The sequence below is a fragment of the Monodon monoceros genome, unplaced genomic scaffold (assembly GCF_005190385.1).
Source record: "Monodon monoceros isolate NGI ecotype Baffin Bay Population unplaced genomic scaffold, NGI_Narwhal_1 Super_Scaffold_3, whole genome shotgun sequence".
In the NCBI taxonomy this organism is placed as follows: Eukaryota; Metazoa; Chordata; class Mammalia; order Artiodactyla; family Monodontidae; genus Monodon; species Monodon monoceros.
In genome coordinates, this window is record NW_021703780.1 from 101,424,544 (window position 1) to 101,450,868 (window position 26,325).

Consider the following 26,325-nt stretch of genomic DNA (forward strand, 5'->3'; position numbering starts at 1 on the left):
ACAAGACCTGGTTGAGGGGGAAGGGGAAACTTGCACCTGTGTGGAGGGAATTGACTCCGTGGAAGGGTCAGGAGTGGCGATGGGCCTTGAAGGGTTTGCTCCTGGCTTGGTGCAGGGCTGAGGGCCCCGCAGCAGGGGGCTGCTGTATGAGAGGCGTAGCGGAAAAGCGTGGATGTGCTTTGAGGGACAGCGGGCGGGGAGGTGTGAGTGTGGTTCCGATTGTGCTTTCTAGTGAGGGAGCAGGACCAGTAGGAGCCTTTACCAGAGGCCCCGAAAACTGGGCTGGCACACGCGGACCGAGCTCTGAAACAGTGGAGACTCTGACCCCTGCAGGATCAGAGCAGCTTCCAGAGGGGTGCAGAGGGGGTTAGGGCAGCGGGGGGCTGGGTGGGAAGCTGTCGCCAGGGAAAAGGCGATGAGCGTCTCACCCCCTGCTAGTGGCGTAGGCATGCAAAGGAGCAGGCCGATCCAGGAGGCCGAGGACCTAGAAATCTGGAAGGGTTTGGGGACCAGCTCGTCATAGGGTAGAATGAAGGTCAAAGATAGCAGGCCTGTTTTGAGCCTGAATGATTCAGAAGGTGAATGGAACCTGGGAGCAGAGCCACTTTGGAAGCTGTTTGAGGATCAACAGGACAGTCGGGGGATTCTTCTGACCAGGGGTTCACGAGGCGGATCTGCAGCTCTGGGAGGAACTTGCCAGAGCGGGGAGAGCGGGCGGGCGCGGGCGGGGCGCACAGCGTGCGTCGCGGGGAGAGGCAGCCACGGGGCAGTGGAGAGGAGCGCGGGAGGGCCTGCGGGACGGCCGGGGCGGGTAGCACTGCAGCGCCCTCATCATGGGGGCTGACTTGTGAGCAGGCAGGCCAGCAGAACTGAGCAGCCCTCCAAAAACAGGCCAGGCTCCAGTCTGGGGAACCTTCACATGGGATCGGGGGGGCGCCACAGTTCAGTGAGGTGATGAGGGACTTCTTCATAAATTCCACTAGAACAATTAAGAACCATTTAGGAACTTGATAGAGGTGGTTGAACAGCGTTGTGAATATACAAAATGCCATCGAATTGGCACACTTTACAATGGTTAACGTTGTGTTATGTGAACTTCACCTCGATTTTAAGAAGAAAAGAACCGTCAGGAAAGAGATAGTGTCTCATACCAGGTACCACGATAAGCTGCAGGTGGATCAAAGATTAACATGTAGAAAATGAAACCAAATCTGGAGATGATGGTGGCAATGGTTGCACAAAAGTGTGAATGTACTTGATGCCACTGAGCTGTGCACCTGAGAATGGTTAATGTAGGACTTCCTGGTTGTCCAGTGGTTAAGACTCAGCGCTTCCACTGCAGGCGGCATGGGTTTGATCCCTGGTCAGGGAACTAAGATCCCACATGCCGTGCGGCATGGCCAAAAAAAAAAAAAAAGGTTAATGTAAATTTTATGTTATGTATATGTTTTCCCCCTGCCCACAAGAAATGAAACCATAAAGGAACTCATAGAAAAAATGCTGAGTTCCTTTATACCCCTGGAGTAGAGAAGGCTTTTATAACTAAGAATCAAAACTCAGAAGCCATAAAAAGAAAAGATTGATCATTTTTTAAGGGTTTTTTTTTTTTTAAAGCAACTAGTGCTCAAGCTGTTTTTTTTTAAATGAATTTATTTTTTTTTTATTTATTTTCGGCTGCATTGGGTCTTCGTTGCTGCGTGCGGGCTTTCTCTAGTTGCGGCGAGCGGGGGCTACTCTGCATTGTGGTGCGCGGGCTTCTCATTGCGGCGCCTTCTCCTGCTGCAGAGCACGGGCCCTAGGCGTGCAGGCTTCAGTAGTTGTGGCTCATGGGCTCTAGAGCACAGGCTCAGTAGTTGTGACGCATGAGCTTAGTTGTTCCACGGCATGTGGGATCCTCCGGGACCAGGGATCAAACCCGTGTCCCCTGCATTGGCAGGCGGATTCTTAACCAATGCAGCACAAGGGAAGTCCCAAGATTGATAAGTTTTTCAAATAAAAATCTTCTGTAGCTTAAACACAACATCAAGTCAAAGGACAAATGACCAGCTCATATACAAAGAGCTCTTAAATATCAAGAAATGCAAAACCCTGCAAGCAAAGACAGAAGTTCTCAGTTTACCAGAAAAGAAATACAAGTGACTCTTGAAATGTAAGGAGATGTTCGACCTATACTTTCTCCTCTGTCTTAAGGGCAAGAATACAAACACTGAACGACCTGCTTTGTTGGGAGGCTGCTAGATTCAACTCAGCACATCCCACGTGGACGGCAAGTGGGCGACTTCTACTGAAATGGCACCTGCATGCACCTTTCAACCAAACAACCTTGCCACCTAGACATACACCCTGAAGGCACACCTTCACAAAGATGGAATAAAACATTCCCAGTGATTCGTTACAGTCCGGTGTTTAATAAACGAGAGGTTGGATGTCACACAAATGGGTTTTGATGAGAGATGGCCAGAATAATCTGTACTCCACCCACACAGAGGAGCACTGCACAGCCCTAAGACAGAGGAAGAGCTCTTGGCCTGTTTGTGATACGAAATAACCTCCAGAATACGTTAAAAGGGAAAAAAACTGGCGCAGAATAGGGTGGGCCTGTAGCATGCTACCTTCTATGTAAAAAAAAAAAAAAGATAATTATTTTTGCAAAAACAATTGCTTTGAAAGAAAAAACAGAGGATAGTCAAAATGATGAGCCATGGGGCGCGAGAGGGGAGAGGTAGAGGAGGCAGGAGCAGCAGCAAGATGTCCCTGGATGAATCTTTTTTTTTATTTTTCTAACTTTTGAGCCAGGTAAATGTTTACGTATTCACAAAAGAAAATGCAAAGTAAAACAGCAGAATCTATAGTTGTGAACAAATTTATTTCGAAACTAATGAATCTAATCGTATATCAAATTAGTAACATAAGCACACAGAGAAAATAGCGATCACGTATTTGTAATAATTCGAACTTTCAACATAATACTCTGGGGCTTTCCTGGTGGCGCAGTGGTTAAGAATCCGCCTGCCAGTGCAGGGGACGTGGGTTTGAGCCCTGGTCGGGGAAGATCCCACATGCCGCAGAGCAGCTAAGCCCGTGCGCCACAACTACTGAGCCTGCGCTCTGGAGCCCATGAGCCACAACTGCTGAAGCCCACGTGCCTAGAGCCCGTGCTCCGCAACGAGAGAAGCCACCGCCATGAGAAGCCCGTGCACCGCAACGAAGAGTAGCCCCTGCTCGCCGCAACTAGAGAAAGCCCGCGCACAGCAACGAAGATCCAATGCAGCCAAAAATAAATAAATAAATAAATAAATTTATCTTTTAAATGGCAGTATTAAACATAATACTCTGGCCATTTCACTACTGAACTGTTTTCCAAGGACGGGAGGTGGGGTAGGGGAGTACTGTTTAGTGGGTGTATCAGTCAGCTTGGGCTGCCATAACAAAGTACCCCAGGCTGAGTGACGTAAACGGTAGCAATTTATTCTCTGAAAGTTCTGGAGGCCGGAAGTCCAAGATGAAGGTGTCGACAGGGCTGGTTCCTCCTGAGGCCTCTCCCCAGGGCTTGCAGACGGGCGTCCCTCTGTGTGTGTCTGTGTCCTAATCTCCTTCTCTTACAAGGACACCAGTCAGATTGGGTTAGGGGCAAGGCCAGCGACCTCATTTTAACTTAATCACCTCTTTAAAGACCTGTCTCCAAATACAGTCATGTTCCGAGCTGTGGGGATTAGGACTTCAGCACGTGAAGGGAGTGGGGAAGGGGGATGCAGTTCAGCCTGCGCCAGGAGCATGAGGTTTTAGTCTGAGGAAGGTGGGAAGGTTCTGGGGGTGCGTATGGTGGCGACGGTTGTGCAGCAACATGAACGTGCTCGATACTGCTGAGCTTGTACTGGAAGATGGCGAAGATGCTGTGTTACCACAATAAAAAAGATAAAAATGAGTTTAAGGGGACTGAGGGTGCCGCTGAGAGGGTGACAGAAGGCTGTGTGCGATGGGCACTCGTGGGGGACGGACAGTAGGAAACAGGAGTTCGGGGTCTGACCACACAGAGGGTTTCCGAGTGTGAGGTCTGGGCTGCCAGCCGTTCCAGCCGCTGTGAGCACCCCCTCCACTCTCCGTCCGTGAAGCGGGCGGCGTGGTCACTGCAGCTCTGGGCAGGTCCGCTTGCTGTGCTTCCGTGTGCTCTGGGAGCTCCTCCTTGTTGGCAACTTTCAAACCCTCACATTGCGCGGTTTCTATGGCGACTGACGTCCCTCCGAGAGGGGAGCGTGGAGGGACCCTCAGAAAGAACGCAGGGAAGTGAACAGCACGGATATGGGACAGGCAGTACAATCCAGGAGGGAGGGAGCGTGACCTAGTTTTACGGCTGCTTCGCTGAGAAGGTTCTGGCAGGTGCACTTGACTGTCATGTCTGTCGCACTGTCCTCACCAAGAGCTGTAAAGGGAGGTGACAGGATGCAGCACTTTACCTGGTGAAAAGCTAACGCTTGGAAACACAACTGTGAGGGTCAAGGACTTGGGAAAGCCCAGGGAATTCCAAGCCTCATCCGTCTTGTTTCTGGCCATCTGGGGAGAAACGAGGCCTAGTGAGACTCCACGTGCCTGTCCTTTTCTTTTTTCCTGGGATACGGCCACAAGGAAGGCATCCTGGCTGCGTGGACAGGCTTTGTGATGTTCACATCCTGGCTCATGACTTCTGGCTGTGTGATCTTCAGCACGTTCCTTAACCTCTCTGTGCTTCAACTTCCTAGTCTGTAAAATGGGGGAGAAGAGTTCCCACGGTCAAGAGTTCTTGGAAGGGCTTGGTGGGTCCTCCCTAAAGAGTGGCTCGTAATTCCGTGAGGAGACCCCTGGGCTTGGCAGGAGTCAGCCTCTGGTAACTGGTTCTGTTTCCTGTTCTCTCCCAGTCGGCCACGGGCAGAGCGAGGGGGAGAGGATGGTGGTGTCTGACTTCCAGGTTTTCATCAGGGACGTGTTGCAGCACGTGGACGTTGTGCAGAAGGACCACCCGGGGCTTCCCATCTTCCTCCTGGGCCACTCCATGGTGAGTAGACCACGGAAGAGCCCTCTAAGTCAAGCCGGGCCCCAGCCCCAGGCCTGCAGTGGGTGGAGGGTGAGGGTCCCGGGATGCAGGGGGCCGCCCTGCCTCTGGCCCCATCGCGCTCTGCCTGGGCAGCACGGCCCCCTCTGGGAGTTCCCAGACAATTTATGCTCAGGAAACGAGGGCCAGCATCTTGGAGGCAGCCCCAGAGAAGCTCACCTCCGCCCAAGGCGCCAGGAAGGTGCCACTTCATGGTGGGGCCCCAAGGGCACTTCTCCCTGCACGGCCGCGTCTCAGGGCAGGAGGGCCCCTCGGTCAGCCTGTGGAGAAACACAGGTCCTATGCGTCCTGCCCGTTTCAGAGTCACACAGTACACGTGGGAATTAGGACGGGGTTCCAGAGGAAACAAGTCCTTAAAGGTCATTCCAAATCCCTTTCACCTTTTAAATACATTAAACCCCCTAAGGATCAGCCAACTCTAATGTATAAATCAGGGCTTCTCAAACTGGCAGCATCCAGGCCGGAGCTGCCTCTAGACCCCCTGCCCCAGTGGCTGGCAAAGAACGTTTTGAGCTGCTTGGTTTTGAAATCTGGGTGACTTTTCCCTCCCTTCCAGCCCGGTCACTGTCGGGCTCTGTTCCTGCGCGTCTGTTACCTGCCTGGCCCTCGTCAGCGTGTGTGGTGTCAGCCCTTGGTTCAGGTCACCTTCAGCTTCAAGTAGCCAAGGCCGCATGCCTTCAGCACCACCCACGCTCACTAACTATTTTTCTTGGAACCTAAATTTCTGGAACCTTTACTGAACCAGGAAAACAAGAAAAGTGTAGCAGTCTCTTATTATCAGCAGATTTTTTCAGATCTCGTGTTAAGGCTGACGGAATGGGTGAGTTGGGAGTCTGCCAGCTTTGGGCTTGAAATGAAATAGAAACATGTTATTGTTTAACTTGCAGCCCACAAGCAGGAACCTCATTTAGATCTCCCTGAAATGTTTGCTGTTGGAAAACCCGGAGAAAAAAACATGTGAAAGCAAGTAATTGCAGGTCTAGTTTATCCAACATTTGAGGGTGTCTATTCCAAGGTACCGTCCTTGGGGCTCTGGGCCGGGACTGCAGCCCAGCAGGAGACCCGCGATGGGGCGGTTAAGAGCCCATGCTGGCGACGCCCACACCCACATGCTGCCCGTTCTCATTGCAGGGAGGTGCCATCACCATCCTCACGGCCGCAGAGAGGCCCGGCCACTTCTCCGGGATGGTTCTGATCTCCCCGCTGGTTCTTGCCAATCCCGAGTCTGCCACGACTTTCAAGGTAAACGGACTTCCGGTTCCATGAGACTCCTGCAGCTTCCCTGGCCCCGGGGCGTCCGTTCACAGCTAGAGTCTGGGGGAAAGGGCTTCTCCCACGATTGTGATAAGGTTTGGACAAGTAGCAAGCATTGTTGTCCCTGGAATCCTGTAGTTTCTCAAGTCAGGTACTTTTTTTCCCAAAGGCAAAAGAAAAATGACTTCCTGCTTGTGCATGTTTCTCTGGTGAACGTTAGAAGGAGGAAAGGTTACGCGCGTTAGGAATCCAGCGAAGGGGCCTCTGTTAACAAGCCATGTGCTGGGCTGGAGCTCATTTCCGGGGACCGTTGGCCAGCATCGGCCACGGCAGGCGGACAGCGGAGCTGCAGGCAGTTACTAACGGGACAGCGCCGGCGCCTTGGCTGTAGTGCTCTCCATCCCTGAGCACTTTCACCTCTGACCTGTCGGATCCTCCATTCTGTTTTTCTGGCTGTAATGTTCCACGCGGCGCAACCCAGCGGTTCCCGCGTTGAGCTGGGCCTCCTCCCCCTGAGGAAGGAGATGGGACTCGTGGCCTCAGCAGGGCTGCCGGGTTGTTGACACATTATGGACCTGAGGTTTCAGAGATGGGTAACCCGGTGAGGGTGGGGAATCCCAGCCCCGAGTCTCCCCGAGCAACGGTCAGTCTATCCTGGTCGCTGGGGGACACTGCTGCCCCCGAGCCAGTTCTCAGGACTCTCAAAGGAGCACGAGGGGTGAGTGAGGCAGTGAGTGGGTCAGGATCATTCAGTGGTCCTGGTCTGAGTAGAGTAAGCAAGACCAGGATCGCAAAAAGAGGGGGTCCCCACGGCGCGCTGCATGCTTTGATTCGTGATTCGTTCTGCCCAGTGAGTGCCGGGCACGTGCTGGGCTCACACGTGAATCATCTCCCTCGGCTCCCACCCTCACCCCAGGAGAGGTCGAGGCCTGCGTTTTACGGTCGGGACGACAGGCTTGGAAGGGACGAGCGACTCTCCAGGTCCACACCCCAGTGTGGTGGATTGGGATCTGGGGCTGTCCTCTCCTCTCCCCATCAAGGATGTTTCTCCAGAGAAGAAAGTGGATGTTTTCCCTTTGGGAAGAGTCCAGGACTGTGGGGATTTTTGGATGAAGTGCACCAGGGGATCAGGGCAGCTGGGCCCCAAAGTAGAGCCCACAAGCTTTCCCCCGAGTCACTGGCAAAGGGGGAACTTCTGGGCAAGGCCACCAGCGTGACCTTCCGAGCCTGCCGCTAATAGATCACCTTGTCAAATCAGGAGCCAGCTGTCCCTGGGGGGGGGATGCAAGTCTCCTCTCATTAACCGAGACAAATGAGATTGCCCGTTGCCCCCAGACCAGAGGACACATCCTCCCCGTGAAATCTGTTTCTGCTCCAGGCTTCGGCAGTTCTGACTGACATTCTGTGATTCGTCTGCCACCCCCGGACCACGGGGTTACCCTCCACGTCTCGCCTGACAGCCTTCTGAAGGAGTCTCACGGAATCTTTGTTTAAAATTTAATTGACGCATTCTTAAAATAATGTATCTATACGGTTCAAAATGTGAGAGAGGGAAAGGGCACGAGCGGAGTCTCCTCACGGTTGCAGGCGGGCAGCCATTTAGCAGAGTTTGTGCATCTCTGCGGGTGCGCACACCGCTGTGGGTCCCTGTGTTTCACACACGCGGGAACACGCTCTCTGTGCTTCCTGTTTTGTTTTGGTGGCCTGTTTGTTTTTGTGGGTGGGGTTCAGTTTGGTCATTTTTCTTTGTGATACCTCTTGGCGCACAGGACTAGGAAAGACCTCGCTGCAGGCCCTGGGTCAGGTGAGGCCCAAGGGGGATGGCCCTGGGTCAGGTGAGGCCCCCTATAGGGATGGCCCTGGGTCAGGTGAGGCGCCCTGCAGGGATGGCCCTGGGTCAGGTGAGGCGCCCTGCAGGGATGGCCCTGGGTCAGGTGAGGCGCCCTATGGGGATGGCCCTGGGTCAGGTGAGGCCCCACTGACTGGCCTTTGGGTCTTCCCAGTGGTTCACTCTTACGGACCCCAAAGACAGACAGCCTCCTGGAGACCACCCTGGCTGAGGGGGAGGAGGGGACCCTTCCCTGGGTGGAGTCACACTGTCACGGCGCAGAGCACAGGGCAGTGTCCTGTTCTGTGACTGTTCTCCCAGAGCGAGGCTGCTTGACAGGTCAGAGGTTTGTTTCATGGCAGCCAGTTCCTGATGGAGAGGTTTTGAAAATCATTATAGCCAGCCAGTGTGAGATACCCAAGGCTTGGAGCACAGATGGGCTTGTGGAAGATGACAGCTCCCCGCTCCAAACGTGAGAATGCCAGACCACCCCCCCACCCCAGATCCCGCACATCTGGTTCTTACTCCATTTTCAACAAGCTGGGGTATATTTAGCCTGGGGAACAGACAAGGAGGACAGAGTCTCCTGGTCCCAAATGCTGTCTGTGTTCAGATCGTGGTGGAAGCAGGAGAAATTTAGAAACAAAAGTCCTGTGCCTCAGAACAAGTCTCAGTGGCTAACGGGAGGCTCCCTGGGGATTGTCTCATGCCCCCGGGCATGCTCTGGGGAAGGCAGCACTGCAGCCAGTCCTGGGCACACAGGGGAACGCTTGGGAACAGGTGTCACACCCTGAGCTTGCCAGGCCTTGTCCCGGGGCGACACCCAGGAGGGGCTGCAGGTTAACCCAGTCCTTTCTCTGGGGAAAAACCCGACATCCCCCTGGATTTCTGCCCGGGGTCAGGGCGGGGACTCAGGCTGCCCAGAGGGTAATCCTCTAAATGACCTTCTCTGCCTGTTGCCTGGAGGTTGTCCCCTGGGGTCAGGTCCGAGATGCAGGAGCCATCCCAGTGCTTCCGGATGCTTCTCCACCACCACCACCACCCCCGTCCCGCCCGCCAACCAGAGCACCTGGCCAGGTGGGGCTTGAGTGGCCGCTGTATACCCAGCACTCATGCCAGACACGTACCATCTTATTTCCCCTCCGTCACCACCCCGTTCCCGTTTACAGACGAGGAAATGAGGCTGATTGTCTCGCTGAAGGTCAGCGTGAGCTCTGGCTCAGGTGGCAGGCGTGGCAGGATGTTCCCTTCACCCCAAAACTGCCCTGGATCAACTCTAGCCCACTTCCCCTCTGAATGTCACTCTTCTGCTTCCGGAGTCCGGAAGGCCCTGGAGCAGAGGGTGGAGAAGGGACACGGAAGGGGTCTGGGGAGTGGCCACTCATTCAAACTTCAGGTAAAATTAGACTCAGGAGTCAGGGCTTAGCTAGGTCATAAACTGGCCCCTGAATCTGGCAACAGCGATGCACCAGGCGTGTTGTTACCTCTGTAAGGCATGCGGGCTTCCTATCGTCTGCCGGGAGGTGCACTCTCCCCCACCCCAGAAACTCTGGGCTGTGCCCCGGCCATGCGCTCCTGCGCCCACGGAGGCCTGCACTTCTGGCCTCCTGTGCGTGGGTCAGCCTGTTGAGCTGCTGTATAAAAGTGAGTGTAATTACTTCCCTCGTGTCAAGTCTTTTAGTGGCAGAAGCTTAAAAATGATCTGCGGGAGCCATTAAAACCTTTTGGATCAATAGAGGCATTTGTGCAAGTCACTAGCACTTAAAGCGATGGGGCTGCAGTTAACCCAGGGGCGCCCCAAGGGCAGGCCAAGGACACACGACCGTCCGCTCGCTGGCTTGTCGGGGGTGGACCTCACTTCCGGGAGAGTCATCCTCTTTTGTCGCTGAGGTAGTTTGGGGCTCCAGCTGTCACCTGGTTCTGCAGGTCACCTCCTTCCTGGGGTCCCCACTCTGAATGACATCAGCGTTTGCTCAGTCGACCAAGGAGTGTTGGTGGAGCTTCTCCTTGGGGCTGGAAACCAGAGGGCGGTTAGGGACGAGCTCTGGAGGAATTAGGTGTCACGCAGCCTCCTAGCAGCCCTTCAAACTTCGTTTCATTTTCTCCATTTTAGAAATGGAGACACTGAGGATCGTAGACCTTCTCCGGGATTCAGAACCACAGTTCGAATCCCACTTTGCCCAGCTCTGAGTCTCCAGGACCGATTCCCCCACTTCATTACCTTTCCTTTCCAGGGCTGGGGTCCAGTGACTGTGTGTAAGTCGTCATGGGTCTCGGCCCCCAAATTGTCCTCAGGCGATATGCCCTGGGGCCCCCGTTGAGTCGGGGTCACTGGGACCTGTGTGGTGGCACAGACCTGACTTAGCCTGTTGGAGTCACGATGAGGGTGGGGTCTCTCCTCCGGGGGCCCGGCAGGGGTCGCCCCTCTCCTGAGCTGGATCTGGGGCTCTCTCCAACGCCCCTGCAGGGTTGTCCGAAGAGTTCAGAACGCTTGCTCAGAATGGCATCAAGATCCACAGTGTCTTGCATCCCACTCCCTTTTTGGGTGAGCCACTGCCCCTCACTCTTCTTCCCGTGGACACAGGTGCGGGGCTCTCGCGGGGAGATGATGGCAGGAAGCAGCAGCAACCTGGACAAATTGCTCTTTCGGGCGTGGGTTCTGCTGGGCTCCCTCCGATCCCCCTGCCTCCTCACCACGTGACCTCAGCACCCCTCCTGAACCTCATCTTCCTTGATCCACCACTCCCGCTGCTCCGTTTCCTAACGGAAAAGCTAATGAAATAGACCAACCCTAAAAGAGCAGCAGGGAAAGTGAGTGTGTCGAGCAGCCATTCAGAGCGTCCTTCCCCACGTGCCGCCTCTTTTCCTTCTCTGGTGTTTGTGGGGAAAAGGCTAAGAAACACCTGATTGTTTTAGCTGTGACATTATTGCCATCAAAGGTTTGTCTCTACCCAGTTGAGTCTTGCTGGAAATGTGGCCAGAATTTACTCTGCTGGTTTAGAAAAAGAGCTGAGGGTCAGGGTGGTGCAAAGATGTCTCACTGTGACTCCTTTGAAAGAGAGGCTTACACATTAGGTGTGTCCGTGTCCCTGGTCCTACGCTGTGGGGGTCGGGGACACTGCACCACCTGGGCCACAGCTCAGAGCAGGTCAGGCAGAACCTCTTAGGGTGGTGCTTCTCTGACTCAGGCTACCTGCCCCTCCACCTTCAGGGCACACACGAACGCCGGGGGTCCCGTGAAAATGCAGAGCCTGATCCCTGGCAGCTGCCGGTGCTGCTGGTCTGAGGACCACACGTAGAGCAGGGGTCATGGAACATCAGGAAGGGACAGGGCCTGACGGGGGCCACGCCCGCTGCCAGTACACCAGCGGGGTGCAGGGAACAGGACTTCAAAACCAAGCGCCGTCTTCTGTGGAGACCAGGGGCTCAGGACCATAGGCTGTCGGAGCTGCAGCAGGAGAGGCCCCGCCGGAACTCGGCGATTGTACCGGGACAGGAAGGTGAGGGGGCAGCCGAACTGCTGTGCATTATCTGGTCCCTCCAGGGACCGGACCCTTGCACTGTTCTTCTCGTAAAGCAAATGCCTGTCCAGAAACGGCTCTCTTCCTCTTTTTTTCCCGTGAGGCTCTTGAAGCTTCCCGTGGCTGCGCAGAGTTCCTGTTAGTGACGCAGAGAAGGCCACATGCTCAGGGACGGAGGCCAGGGCAGGTTTCCCTGTGGCCCTCTCCTAGAGGCAGCGTCTCCCCTGGCTGCCTCGTGCCCACACGCACCCCGGGAAACCAGAATGAGGACGGCATGAGTCTCAGCCCGCCTGGCCTGATCCTCGTGGAGCCTGAGCTGTCAGTGTCTCTTCCTGGGGTAGAGGCCTTGGCACTTTGGGGTGTGAATGTTTGGGTTGAGAGGTGCCCATGGTGGGAGCAGAGACCGCAAGGGTGAAGGTGAGTCTGACCCTCCACGAACAGCTGGCAGCGTGCCCGCGTCCACGCAGAAACGGTGCCCGGCTTGGACACTGGAGTGGACCCTGTACAGTCTCTGCCTTCACGCCTGCCATGGGGCAGGTGCCCAGGCGGTGTGTCCCTGGGCCTTTTCCTGCTGTCGGCTATCTGATCGGGGAGTGGGTAGGAAGCTACTTGCCGAGAAAGAGCCGTGTCCTTGAGGAGTCCGTGCTGGACGAGGCAGGCAGACGGGCCAAAGTGGGCAGCAGGGTCTGGTTGCATCACACACGGCCTCCCCAGACTCCTGGGCCTGGCAGGGTCACACGTGGAGTCAGCTGAGAGGCTCCGTGTCCCTCAGGAGGCCGTGGCAGGGCATCAAGGACAGCGGAAAGTCTAGGATCAGTTTTACAAGCTTTGGGATCCATGTCGTTTTCCCTAATAACGTTGCCCTTGGGCCACTGTTGCTGGAAGGGAAAGGGCAGCTGCATCCCAGGCCCCTGCCCACTTCCAGCTGGCCGTGTGCAGTGGCACTGAGCCTCTGTGTAACAGACAGTGTCCTTGTCTGTTACACGAGGGTAAACCCTCACCTCACAGCATTTGTGTCAAGATTAAAAGACTGGGCACCTGGGACCGTGCCCAGCACACCCAGGGGTTGTCACTGAGTGGATGTGTGTGCCCTCCCGGGATGCAGGGTGCCAAGAGGCAGCACCTGTCGGCTCTGTGACACACGCCCTCCGCGCAGACCGAGGATTCACTGTTCGCCACCTTCCGTGCAATTCTAATTTCAGCGTTTCTCAGCTCGCTTTTGAAATAGCATCTTTCATCCCCGGGTGTCTGCACAGCCCAGAAACGGGAACAGCCCCCCTCTGCAGGCAGACGTGTGAGATCCAGGTTCACGCTTTTCCTGGGTAAACACCAGATCCAGCAGGAGGGGGTGGGAAGGCCTGGACCTGAGCCAGGACCATGTTCAAGGAGCACGCGTTGAGCACCTCCCGTGTGCCGGTGCCTTTGCTCACAGTGGTCCCGTGGGGAGCTAAGGGGACAGGCTCAGTGATGTGCAGCTCCATCCACACACCTGGGGCCACACAACCAGCAGTCAGATCGGTGTCTCCCTCGGCGCCGTGTCTAATGCTTCCGGATCAGAGCGTGTCCTGCCTCATCTCGGGGGACTGGGTGCGTCTGCTCCTGCTGTGTTTTTTAAGGTCCTCTGAGAGGTGCTCGTGCACAAGCACTCAGCTAGGAGGTCCTGCACATCATTCAAAATCATGACCCATGAGGGATCTAGGGAGGGTAACTGCACAGAATCAGGGTCAGCAAAAAACACATGTGGTGTCCCGCTGTCACCACACGGCCTCCCCTCGCCCGGCTCGCCCACAGTGGCCCAGAGCCAGACCAGTGAGGCCGTCTGGTCGGAGAGAGGAGGGTCCTTGGGTGCCCAGCCCGGGACCAGGCCTGGCTGAGGTCCAGTCTGGGTGTCCCTCTCCTGAGCTGGCCCCGAGGGCAGCTGGGTGGGGGTCCCACTGCGCTCACCCTGGCTTCCCTCCCACCTAGGTCCTTGCTGTGAAAGTCCTCAACCTTGTCCTGCCGAATGTGTCCCTGGGCCGGATCGACAGCAGCACGCTCTCACGGAATAAGACAGAGGTGAGTCTTTCTGAAGACCTGGGGCAGCTGGGGCTGGTGGGGTGGGAAGGCACCAGCCCCGGCGGGGGGGGAATGCAGGTTTTAGCTCTGCCTCGGCCGTTTACCACTATTCAGCCGAGGCTCTGTGCGAGGTGACGGGGACTTGAAGACGTGTGAGATGCTGTCTGGCTTCAGGATTGGGTGGGAAGGAGTGGGTGGCGGTGCTGCCTGAGCTGTACCCACGTGTGCAGAGGAGCTGACCAGATGAAACTCTGTGTGTATCAGCCAGGTCTCTTTTGGTTGTAAGTGACAGAAACCCAACTCAAAGTGATTTGAGCAAAAAGAGGGATTTATTGGTGAGTGTAACTAAAGGCTTCAGGCGTGGCTGGGTCCAGGGGCTCAGAGTCTTGTTCACCATCTCTCTTCCCACCTCTCATATCCCCTGGTTTGGCCTCATTCCCAACCAAATTCTCCCCAAGTGGAGGCAAAGCTGACCACCAGCAGCTTTACATGAGCAACTGCAGTGGAAAGGTAGCACCTCTTCCCAACAGAAGTCTCAGGGCTGGTTCTTACTGGCTGACAGTCTGGGTTATTGGTCCAGGAAAGCGGATGGCATCAGTCCTACCCAACCTCATGGCCTGAGAGCAGAGAAGGGCAGTTCTGTTGGGCGGGGTGGATAGGATCGAGGATGGAAGAATGTATTCAGGCCAGGCCACGTGTCCACTGGGTTGGGAGCTGGAGGGGGATCAGAGGAAGGGGGTTCGTGGCAGAGGGAACAGCACGGGTGAAGGTCTCGGCATGAAGAGCCTATTTGCAGAACAGCCGGTAGTTTGCTCCGGCCACAGTGTAGAGGTGAGTGGCAAGGGGTAAACTGAGGGCAGGTCAGGAGGCACCGCTGTGCCAGGGGTGGGCTACTGCCCTCAAGCAGAGCTCGCTGCCCTCTGTAGAAGCAAAACCAGCCCAGGAGGTGTAGCGTGCAGGGTGAGGCGGCCTCAGGGGAGATACGCTGGGGGTTGTGCGATGTCACCGTCACCCCCTCTGGGACCAGACCCCAGGGTTCAGCATGAACGACGGTGCACCTTGACGCCAGGTCCATGCAGAGACCGGGGTTGGTCTGTGAAGGTGCTGCTCAGCGAACCAAGCCCCTCCCCTTTAGTGAAGGTCCAGCACCTCATCCCCTGCCTGTGACGGGGCCCTTATGCTCCGTGCCAGGCTTGTGTCACGTGCTCACCCATGCACAGCTCCCGTATCGCGGGGGAGCAGACTGAGGCTCGCCCATACGCAGGCACATGCCTGGGGTCACCCGCTGATGGGACTAGCCTCAGAGCTTAGGTCAGTGGGTCCCCAGCCCGCTCTGTCTGGGGGGCAACAACCCAGTGGACAGGCGGCCCCCTGGGCGCCTGGAAGGGATGGTCCTCAGGGTTGAGCACATCACTGTGCTGCTCTCCTGCCTCAGCTCCCATCTTGTGTCAGGAGGTTGAAACCAGGGAGTTGCTGGCTGCCCACGGACCCTGGAAAGTGGAGCAGGTGCCCGGCACCCCAGTGGCCTCCCCCGCTTCCTTGGGGCTTGAGCGGTCGGACTCTGGCTTCGTTATAAAATATGGCCTCCGGCCCTTTGAGCCACTCAGAGAGCAGGCAACTAAACGGGGATCGTGCCTAACGTGTAGGAAGGGACATTCCCGATCAGGGGTCAAAACCCAGGCCTCCGAGGGCCGGCTGTTTATGAATCTGGCTTGTGTGAGCCCTGTGCGGGGAGCCTGAGGTGGGCCAGTCCGCCCAGTCGTCCACATTCCATTTGAATTTTAATTTAATCAATTTTTAAAAATATTTATTTATTTGGCTGCGCCAGGTCTTAGTTGCAGCACGCAGGATCTTTAGTTGCGGCATCCGGGATCTAGTTCCCTGACCAGGGATCGAACCCGTGCCCCCCGCCCCCTGCATTGGGAGCGCAGAGTCTTAGCCACTGGACCGCCGGGGAAGTCCCCAGTCTAATTTTAAAAGCAGTAACTCCCAAAGCTGTGTCCTGGGGCCAAATTTGACCCACCAGGGTCAAGAATATTTGAATAAAGGAAGAAGATTTTCATTCCAAAAGGCAGATCTGTGTGGTGAGAAGGCACAGTGTTAGGACCCAGAAAGACCGAAGCCAGTCATGACATGAGTGAGATCAATATTAACCCCATTTCCGAGGTGAGGAAACCGAAGCTCGGAGGTTACGTAATTTGTCCGAGGTTACACAGCCAGTCAGGGGCAGAGCTGGGACCCGAAGCCTTTGATTCAAAGGTCTCCACTCGGACGCCTCCTCCCAGCTAGTACATACAAGCGTGAAGCTCTCTCTCCTGCTTTGTAATTACTGGTCCACACGGCCCGCGGCTGGAGACCATCGCTCTGTGTGCAGGATCGCTTGTGAGGGGAGTCGTGTGGGCAGGGCCTCCTCCACCTGCTGAGGCCAAATAATGGCTCTGGCTCAAACGTGCAGTTTCCAGAAAAACCACTGATCTGTGTGGCAGCTGTGCTAGGACAGCAGTGGGCTGGAGGAGGGACCTCCCTTTGAGAGGAAACATCGAGGTGCAAATCCGAATTGTTTATCTCACCACCTGAAACTACGTGGGCAAAAGGGAAGGAAAGAAAGGTAATGAGATGATTCCGAGCCCTCATTGTTTGAAAGTAGCAAATTTCAGAGCTTTTATCTCCTTTTTGAAATAATGGAAATTTCACTGGAGGCCTTATGAAAACAGCAGAGTCTGGGCGAATACCCAGCATGCAGCCTCCCCTTGTGCGCTCATCCCCGCCCCCATCCATGGTGGCACACCGGCCTGTATCAGGTTTCTGACGGGTCGGGTAAGCGGGGTGATTCTTCAGAAGCACTCATGAATTTCCCTGCTGGGAAGACTCGGAGGGTGGACTCGGGCTGGAATAAATAGGAAGCAGGAGCTTCCAGTCCTTGGCATGGAGAATGAGCCCCTCTCCTGCCTTCTCTCTGAGTCGCCCTTTCAACATTCTGCTGAGCGTTAAAAATAGCAATGCCGAGGGGGAAAATGTGTTCAGAAGAGGCACCTCCCAGATCCAACACCGGGTGTCTTAAGGCCCACTTTAGCCGAGACATTTCCCCTGGAGTCCTGCAGCTATAAAAGCCTCAGGAGGAAAAGAACCATTTGCTTCACAAGCTTACTGAAGTGGGACCTGGGGGAAGGGGCTGCAGGCTGGGATGCGGGGGGCCTGGTGGGCTCCCGGGGGCATTCGGAAGTCGGCTGTGTCTCTGGGGAAGCAGGACGTTTGTTTGGGGCTTGATGTGGCAGCCAGGACTGCCAGCATGACACCCTCACGTCACAGAAGCGAGCCCTCAGACACACAGGCTCCCGCCACGTAGGAGTAAAGGCAGAAATACCTGGCGTTGGCTCAGCACCACCCAGTGCACCGTGTCGCGCCCCTCCGTCTCCCCGTCCACAGCTCCGGGAAGTCAGTCTTAACATCAGTATTTGCATTTGTGGAAACTTAGGCCCAGAGAGGGCAAGTCACTTATCCAGGGACACACAGCTACTAAGTAAGGATTTGAGCCTAGGTCTCTCATGTCCGAGCCTTAGTTCTGAAGTGCTCCTGGAACTGAAATCCTGGGAACAAGCAAGTGGCTGCTCGGCCTTTGTTGTGTTTGTCTGCACAGTTAGAGTCCCCAGTCAGCACATTGGCGTACTGTACTGACATACTAATCATTCCACCCTCAACCACGGGTTTTTCGGAATGTGATGAATCCCTCCCACTCTGAAAAGCCTTGAATGTTCTAAATAGTTCTCCGGCCAAGGCCACCGGAGGGGGAGGTGTGAGGGGGAGGTGCTGAGGAGCTCCTGACGCCCCCTGCACACCATCGATGACCCTCCGACCGCTCACAGACAGGTACCCTGCTTCCCTTCCAGGCCCCATCCCCTGGCCCCGTGTCCAGGTCTTCTGCTGGGAACGTCCACTGTTTATATATTGGGGCAGTTTGTCTTCTAGAACCGAGTCTCTGTTCTCTGTAACTATGCTGGGACGCCCTCCAAGCGTCTCCTGGCTGGTTTACATTCATGCCTGCTGGCCATATGGTGAGTTCCGGGCACCCAGGGAGCTGAGAAGGGGCCAGCTCTGCTCCCTTTCATTTCTGTGGTGGGTTCCGCTCCAGACCCCCACCCAGTATTTGCGGTGTGCCTGCCTCAGGGGTCAGGCCACTGTTGCCCTGTTGCCTGCGTGTCTTCTGCCCACACGACTGGGAGGCCGCTCTGGGAAGGCTCGGCCATGCCGAGGCGTTTGACTCATCGTAACCAAGGCTAAAGATAGGCTGAGCCTCCCATGCTGCCCCCAGGACACAGCCTCCCACGAGCCCCTCTGAGAGCCGGTTATTACTTTCCAGTATAACCTGCTTGCTTAGCTGATCTTATTCTGTGACTCGCCATCATTCATCGTTCGTATCGCCACAGAAGACCTGTCTATTTCGGGTAGCTGATAATTTACTGACGTCTTAAAAAAAAAAAAGGAGCCATGGGAACATCTCTTGGCGTGGGCCTCCGTGTGAGGTGGCCGGCGAGGGAGCGTGTGAGCGGGCCTAGCTCAGGCCGGTGCCCTGCATAGAGTCCGTTGATCTACCCCTGCCTCCCAGCCTTCCTTCCCCCGGGACTCTGGCAGAAACAGCTCCGAGCTCGAGAGAGGCGGGTCCCTGAGGTCAGCAGCTGTAGTGGCAGCAGAAAAGCCAGGGCCTCTGTGGATAGCCTGTCAGGGGCAGTTCCAGCTGCCAGCCAGGCCCCAGACAAAACGAGGCACCCCCTGCCCTGCCTCTCTCCCAGGTACCTTCACGGGTCCAGCAAGAAAGCAGCTGCAGGCCGGGCAGGGCTCACCCACCACAGTCTCAGAGGTACCACCAGTGACCTCGCAGCAGGCCGGGAGATGAGGGTTGGAGGCCCATTTACGTGCGGATAGGATGCCACAGACTTGCCAAGGCTTGGGATACTGGCCAAGCCCGATATGAGCCCCAGACAGTGCAGTCTGACCACGGGGGTCTCCTGCCCCAAACCTGCCCAGGGGATGCGTGGCTCCTCCTGACAAGGGGATAAAAATGACATGAAAGCCGAGACTGTGGGGAGAGGAGAGGTTAATTTCCATAATTCAAATTGGAGCTTTCCCTCCAATTTTAATTGTGGAAAATTTCAAATCTGCAGAAAGGCCGACATAGTGGTATAGCATACACCTGTATACCCCTCCCCATAATTCACCGATTGGAAGCACTCTGCCGCACTTTCTTTATCTGTGCTTAAATACGGAATATCAACATGGACATATGTTTTAAATATTTTGCGATTTATTGTGCTAAAATATACAGAATATAAAATTTGCCATCTTAACCAGTTTTAAGTGTACAGTTCAGTGGGATTAAATACGTTCACGTTGTTCATCCGTCACCACCGTCATCTTCAGAACTTTCTCATCTTCCCAAACTGAAGCTCTTCCCCACTGAACACCAGCTCCCCAGCCCCCCCAGCCCCTCCCCCCCGGGAAGCTGACTCCTCGAGGGACCTCAGTGTTTGTCCTTTCATGACCAGCTTATGTCACTGAGCATAATGTCCTCAGGGTTCATCCATGTGGTAGCAGGTGTCAGAATCTCCTTCCTTTTTAAGGCTGAACAATATTCCATGGTCTGTATAGACCATGTTTTGTTAATTCATTCATCCTCAGTGGACACTGGGTCGCTTCCGCTTCTTGGCTCTTGTGAATAACACTGCCGTGAACATGGGTGCGCAAGTATCTTTTCAAAACCCTGCTTTCCATTCTTTTGGGTTTATACTTAGAAGAGGGGTTGCCAGGTCGTTTTGATATGCATTTCCCTAATGATTAGTGATATTGAGCATCTTTTCACATGCTTTATTGGCCACTTGTATTGATATATCTTCTTTGGAGAAATGTCTATTCAAGTACTTTGTCCATTTTTTAATCAGGTTTGCTGTTGTTGAGTTGTAGGAGTTCTTTATATAGTCTGGATAATAACCCCTTATCTAGGTACATTGTTTGTAAATGTTTTCTCCCATTCTGTGATAGTGTTCTTTGATGAACAGAAGGTTTTCATTTTAACGTAGTCCAGGTTATCTATTTTTTTCTTTTGTTGCCTGTGCTTTTGGTGTCATATTCAAGAAATTATTGCCAAATCCAATGCCATAAAGTAGATGCATTGTTTTGGCTGAAACTTTTTTTTTATGTTTGTTTGTTTGTTTATTGATTTTGGCTTCGCCGGGTCTTAGTGGCAGTACGAGGGATCTTCGTTGCAGCATGCAGGCTTCTTAGTTGTGGCATGTGAACTCTTAGTTGCGGCATGCATGCGGGATCTAGTTCCCAGACCGGGGATTGAACCCAGGCCCCCTGCATCGGGAGCGCGGAGTCTTACCCACTGGACCGCCAGGGAAGTCCCCTGAAACTTTTGAAAGGAAATAAGTTGCAGACCCTGTGGTCGTACTTCAGCATGTGCTGCCCAAGAGGAAGGACCCAGAATAAGGACATTCACTCACAAGCCATTCTGTCATCACACTTTGGGAAAGTAACAGTAATTCCCTGTCATCATCACTCCTTTCACTGCCTCTCACCATCTGGTCCATGTTCTGATTTCCTCAGTTGTGACCAACTTTTGATTCCAAGACATGAGACCACGCGATCTTGCTGTTTTGTGACCAGCAGTTGTGAACATGGTCCTGCAAGACCCCAGTGATTCTTTCTTGTTTCTCTTATTATTTATTCTATCCCTGGGCCTGTGAAAAGGTGGCCGTGGCCCGTGTGATTGGGTGCAGAACGTGGGTCTGCTTTTTCCCTTCCCTCGGTGACCACTCAGGACCTGTGTCTGGTTCCAGGGTCACACCGCAGGGACCACCACTCCCAAGGCACAAGCAAGGTGACCCTCTGCATCACTTCTGGTTCCAGTGCCCTGTGGTGGGTTTGAGCAAACCGCTTGCACCCACCTGCCCAGGGCCTGACCTGCCGGCCCACCTCAGGGCTCAAAAAGCAGGTACGAGGGTGAACAGGAGTTCAAGCTTTAGTAGCAAAAAGCACTTCTCGGGAAAAGATGTTCGGTGATTCACACGCCCTTGATCCGTGGCAGTGTATACATGTAGGCTAATCCCGATTAGTCCTCTTTCTGTCCAAAGTGGAACTGCAGGTCCTTACTTCTGGCGGCTCTCCTCTGGTCTGGCTCAGGAATTTCAGTCCCCCAGGGCGGGGCGCCTGCTCCGGGGTTGGGGTCATAGCGGGAACTTGGGCCTCAGTAAACAGGGCTTGCTTCAGTCGGCCGTGCTGGGGAGACTCTGTGGAATCAGGCAGGACCCTTATGTCCCCTCCCCACCCTGCAGGCGGCACGTCAGGTCAACAGACACTGTGTTACTCGCGCTTCGGACCAGGCCCCGTGTTCGGGGTCACATCATGGGTCTGTTAACAGCGGATAAAGAGGCAGGGTGGTTGGGGGGAAGCTTGAGCTTTCCAACAAAAAGTCCGGAGGCGAGGCCTAGGAGAGGTTTTCTCTTGTCCAGCTCCCTCTGTAGCAGTCCTGCCGTTCAAGACCAAGGCGGGGGCGAAGACATGGCCTCTGCAAAGACCTGCCAGTTCATCTTCGGGTTCCCACAGGTTTCTGGCTCCAGAGGACACTTGGGTAGAGTTGCCCTGCTCTCTCCAGTATGCTGGGGCAGGCTATCTGATTTCCCTGGGGTGAAAATGGGTGGATTAAGAGAGATGGAAACATCGGAGGAAGGAGATGGGAATCCCAGGTGGCCCTGAAGCAGGTGGAAGATGAGGTTTCCGTAGGCAGAGGGAGGGGATGGGCTGGAAGGAGGGTCAGGAAGACCAGCTGCAGACATGTCTGTAGGTGCCTGGGAGGGAACGCAGGAGGTTGGGCCTGCTGGGCTGGGCCTCTCTGGGAAGTGTGAAATCACGTGGGCAGGACACTCACCTGTGCTCAGAGGCCCCCCCACCCCGTGGCAGTCCGTGAGGGTGGCAGCATGCTACAGTACTCACCAGGGACGCACCCGTTTCTCTCCTGGGGCGTGCTGGTTCCCTGCAACTCCACGCCCCCTGGCCGCTTGAGCCCACAGGACTCATCTTGACTTCCCCCTGTCTAAACACGTAGCGCAGCGTGGTGAGAGGTTGGGAATGCTGATGGTGGGGCCCGACTGCCTTGTTCTCATCCTGGCTCTGTCCCTTACTTGCTGTGTGACGTTGGGTGAGTCACCCAGCCTTTCTGAGCCTCAGTCTCCTCATGTGTAAAATGGATAATAATGACAGTCCCTGCGTAGGGGTCCTGCAGAGACTTGAGGAGCAAGTACATGTAAAGCACTCAGCACAGCACCTGGCACAGAGGTGAGGGCTCAGGGCTAGTTATTTTTAATACTGTTCCAATTAAAAATCTAATTTTGAGTCTATCCCAGAACAGCTTTTCAAAAAAGAGGTCAAGAGATCTGACTGGGCGGGGGTGGGGGGTGATTCCTGGATTTTGCTCAACCAGAAGTTTAAGATCGCTCCCAACTGTGGGTTGCTTCCTGTGCTTCAGGGCGAAGCTTTTTCAAAAGGCAGGCCCAGGCTTCCCTGGTGGCGCAGTGGTTCCCTGGGCCCGTGAGCCATGGCCGCTGGGCCTGCGTCCAGAGCCTGTGCTCCGCGCCGGGAGAGGCCACAACAGTGAGAGGCCCGCGTATCGCAAAAAAAAAAAAAGGCAGGCGCCCCAGTTGGCTTGTTCCCAGCTGTCAAGTCAACCTTGCTGAGAGCCCTCAGACCCCCCCAACAGGGAAGGTGCCAGAAGAGGCTGGGGCTCGGAAGAGGACCCTTCCTTGATGGGCAACCCAGGCTGAGCAGTGTGGCGCCCCACCTCGCTGCCCCGCGCTGGGGTCAGGCAGCCGCACGGCATTAGCCTCGCTGTGGGCGCACATCCCATCCAGACGCCCGGCGTCCTCCGGGGCATGACCACCGTCACCCCCATTCCACAGATCAGCAAACTGCATCCCAGAGAGAAGAGCCTTGCCCACGTCACACAGCTGGGAAACGTCAGGGCTGGGTGGTCTTCCTCACAGGGTTTCCCCCCAAGAGAAAAGACGTCACGTCTCAGCCGGTGGACACACCCCCAGAGGTTGGTCACCTGGAGCAAAGATGCCCTGGCTTGGACCTGGGTCCACAGCCTCCAGCTGATGTCTTCGCGGCTGTGCTCCAGAAATGGGGGCTAGGGGGGCAAGAGAGATCGCCAGAGACCGAGTCCTTGTTGTGCTTTTAACTATACTTGTGCTTTGAGACCTCTGATTCACGTGCAGTTGTGAGAAATAACTCACAGGAGCTGTGTGCCTTGCCCAGTTTGCCTCAGAGCTGACATCTTGCAAAACCACAGGGTTATGGCGACCAGGATACCCTCGGGGGTGTCAGGTCGTCCCCACAAAGACCCCATGTTGCCATTTTGTAGCCCCACGCCCTCAAGCCTGACTACCACTCGTCTGGTCTACATTTCTCTGATTTGTCCTTTTATTTATTTATTTTTTTTGCGATACGCGGGCCTTTCACTGTTGTGGCCTCTCCCGTTGCAGAGCAACAGGCTGCGGACGCGCAGGCTCAGTGGCCATGGCTCACGTGTCCAGCCGCTCCACGGCATGTGGGATCTTCCTGGACCGGGGCACAAACCCGTGTCCCCTGCGTCGGCAGGCGGACTCTCAACCACTGCACCACCAGGGAAGCCCTGTCCTTTTTTTAAAATATAAATTTATTTATTTATTTTTGGCTGTGTTGGGTCTTTGTTGCTGCGCGCGGGCTTTCTCTAGTTGTGGCAAGTGGGGGCTACTCTTCGTTGCGGTGCGCGGGCTTCTCATTGCAGTGGCTTCTCTTGTTGCAGAGTATGGGCTCTAGGCTCGCGGGCTTCAGTAGTTGTGGTACACAGGCTCAGTAGTTGTGGCTCAAGGGGTCTAGAGCACAGGCTCAGTAGTTGTGGCGAGCGAGGTTGGTTGCTCCGCGGCACGTGGGATCCTCCCAGACCAGGGCTCGAACCCGTGTCCCCTGCACTGGCAGGCGGATTCTTAACCACTGCGCCACCAGGGAAGCCCCCGGTTTGTCCTTTTAAGAATGTCGTGGAGATGGAATCCCACAGTAAGTGATCTTTGGCACCGACTGTTCGGTCTTTGGTTTTGAATGGCCTCAGGCTGCTGACGGGGTGCTCCGGGCCTGGCTTGGGCTGGGAGGGAGAACGCTGTCCTGCCTGGGGGACAGGACACGACCCTCCCCCACTAGGAGAACTTTTGGTGGATTTAGGTCTTAAGCCCTCAGAAGGCAAAGGCCCTGGGGTTGGGCGGGGCTGGTTACCTTAGGGGAGGGTTTGGACTTCTAAGCCTGTTTCCCTGAGAGGAGGCGGTCCCTGCCCTGCCTTCCCGGTCCCTGCCCTGCCTTCCCGGCTGCCCCTCTGCCCCCCCGTGCGGTGGTGGCTGGCACAGGGGCCTGCCCTTTCCCCGACACAGCTGGCGGCTCCTCCCTGGTCTAGAATGGACCATTGTGTACACAGCGCCTACGTGCTCCAGTCGTGGGAAAAGAGCCAAGAGTGGGAAGCCACCTGGGCTGTCAGAGCAGTTAACCCGGAGCTGACTTCCTGCGGGGCTTCATGGCCGTCAGCAGGGCAGGCGCCAGGCCGCTCAGGAAGGAGGTGACCTCGTGGGCCCTGGCCCTGGGCGTTCGTTCACCGGGACACCTGGCAGCCAGGGCTCTCTGGCCCCGCCGCCTCTTCCCGAGCAGCCCTCCTTGCAGACCCTGAAGGAGCCCCTGTCGCTCCCGTGTTCTCGGCCCCCAGACTGGTGGCCCGGCCCCGCGGGAGGCCCGCCGTCTCCGCTGCAGTAAGGGGCTCATTCATCTCGTGTGGCTTTTCCCAAGTGGTCTGGCTCGCCTGCTCCGGAAGAATCAGGGTGGTGCGGGCACCTGGGACGGCCTGTCCCTCTCCAAGTGGATCTGGGACCCTGGATGAGACCCTGCCGGGGAGTTGTCACAGGGAGACGCGGCCCCCGCCCGAGAGTCAGATGGAGACACAGTGGACACTCAAGCCTCCTCGCGGGCAGCTGACCCTCTGTTCCCTCACCCCTCCTGACACCACACAGCTCTTGAAAAGAGAGGTGAGGGAAGAGGTGTCACGGCCCCGACCTGGTCCAGAGAGTTCTGTGGGCATGTGTCCCGTCTCAGCTCACAGCAAGCAGGCCACTCACTGTCCCCTTGGGGCAAGAGGAGTGAAGCCAGAAAGTCAAGGACGGGGCCCGGGTAGCCCCGCAAAGGGAATGGTCAGATCCTCGGCTGCAGGCGAGGCCAGTGTCAGAGGAGGTCCCGGCAGGCTGACGGCTGAGGAGGGCAGGCCCGGCCGCTGCGCACGTCCGGCAGAGGGGCAGCCACGTCCACAGGCGCAGGGGGACAGCAGACCTGCCTCTCAGGCTGGCAGGCAGCCTGCTGGAGCCACGTCCTGCAGCCCGCAGGGGTGTCCTGCCCAAGCCTTTCCCTGGCCTCGTTCCCGCACACACAGCCCTGTGACCCGGCAGTCGTGGGTGCCCCTCACCCTCTTCAACCAGGGGACACTGTGTCAGGACAGACAGACTTAGAGAAAACAGAATCCACTCAGACTGACACCAAAACATCTTCTGAGCTGTTCCTGTGTGAACTCATCAAAGCGAACATACGATGCCGCTCACGTGAAGAAAACCCACAGCTTGATACTGAAACCGTCCCAGGGCACAGGCGTGGGTGGGGGGGGGTCACAGAGCAGGCTGGAAGCAGGGGCAGCACGGCCAGACTGACTGGGGGTCCCCACCCCAGGCCCGCCACCGGGGTCGGCTCTTCAGAGCCAGAGCAGGAGGGACCGCGAGGGCCTGACGGGCCCCTGTCTCTCTCCTCCCGCAGGTGGACATCTACAACACGGACCCCCTCATCTGCCGCGCAGGCCTGAAGGTGTGCTTCGGCACCCAGCTGCTCAACGCCGTGTCGAGGGTGGAGCGGGCGCTGCCCAAGCTGACCCTGCCCTTCCTGCTGCTGCAGGGCTCTGCCGACCGCCTGTGCGACAGCAGGGGTGCCTACCTGCTCATGGAGTCCGCCAAGAGCCAGGACAAGACGCTCAAGGTGAGCAGCTGCCCCACGTCCCCTTGGTTTAGGGCTGGCCTGGCCCCCGGGGAGGCACGTCCGCAGCTGGCCTCCGGGCAGAAAAGGTCGTCCTCCTCAGAGAGCGTTAGGCGTGTCACGCACAGCAGGATGGAAAATGCTGTTCCAGGTGGAGCAGTTCCCGGGTGTCTGGCTGAACCGGGAAGACCGCTGGCTGGAGGGTGGGGAGAGCAGGCGCGCACCGGCTGTGTCCCTGCCACGTGGCAGCGGGGCCTGAAGGTGGCTCTGCGTGCTCGGCTGGGCAGACCGCCACCCCAGGGCACACGCGCGAACAGACGTGTCCCTGGACAGTGCCGCCCCAGCTTGGGCACGGCCGAGTGGACGCCCCGGTAGAGGGCCACCTCCCGCTAGGTTATAGGGAACGCGGCAGCTCCCCGCAGGTGCCACACCTGCTGCATGGGTGCCGGGACTGGCGCTCGGCTCTCTGCCCCGAGCCTGCTGCACCGCTTGCCCCAGCGCGC

The 26,325-nt window shown here is 56.2% G+C and overlaps 1 protein-coding gene across 2 annotated transcripts in view; it reads left to right on the plus strand.

Moving 5' to 3' along the window:
• Positions 1–26,325, plus strand: part of MGLL (monoglyceride lipase) — a 101,415-nt gene that overhangs the window by 73,326 nt on the left and 1,764 nt on the right. For both annotated transcript variants that reach the window (XM_029241777.1, XM_029241776.1), the window contains exons 4-7: positions 4,893–5,029; positions 6,218–6,328; positions 13,655–13,744; positions 25,610–25,825. In XM_029241777.1, the coding sequence (XP_029097610.1) occupies positions 4,893–5,029; positions 6,218–6,328; positions 13,655–13,744; positions 25,610–25,825 (554 nt within the window). The remainder of the gene's footprint in view (positions 1–4,892; positions 5,030–6,217; positions 6,329–13,654; positions 13,745–25,609; positions 25,826–26,325) is intronic.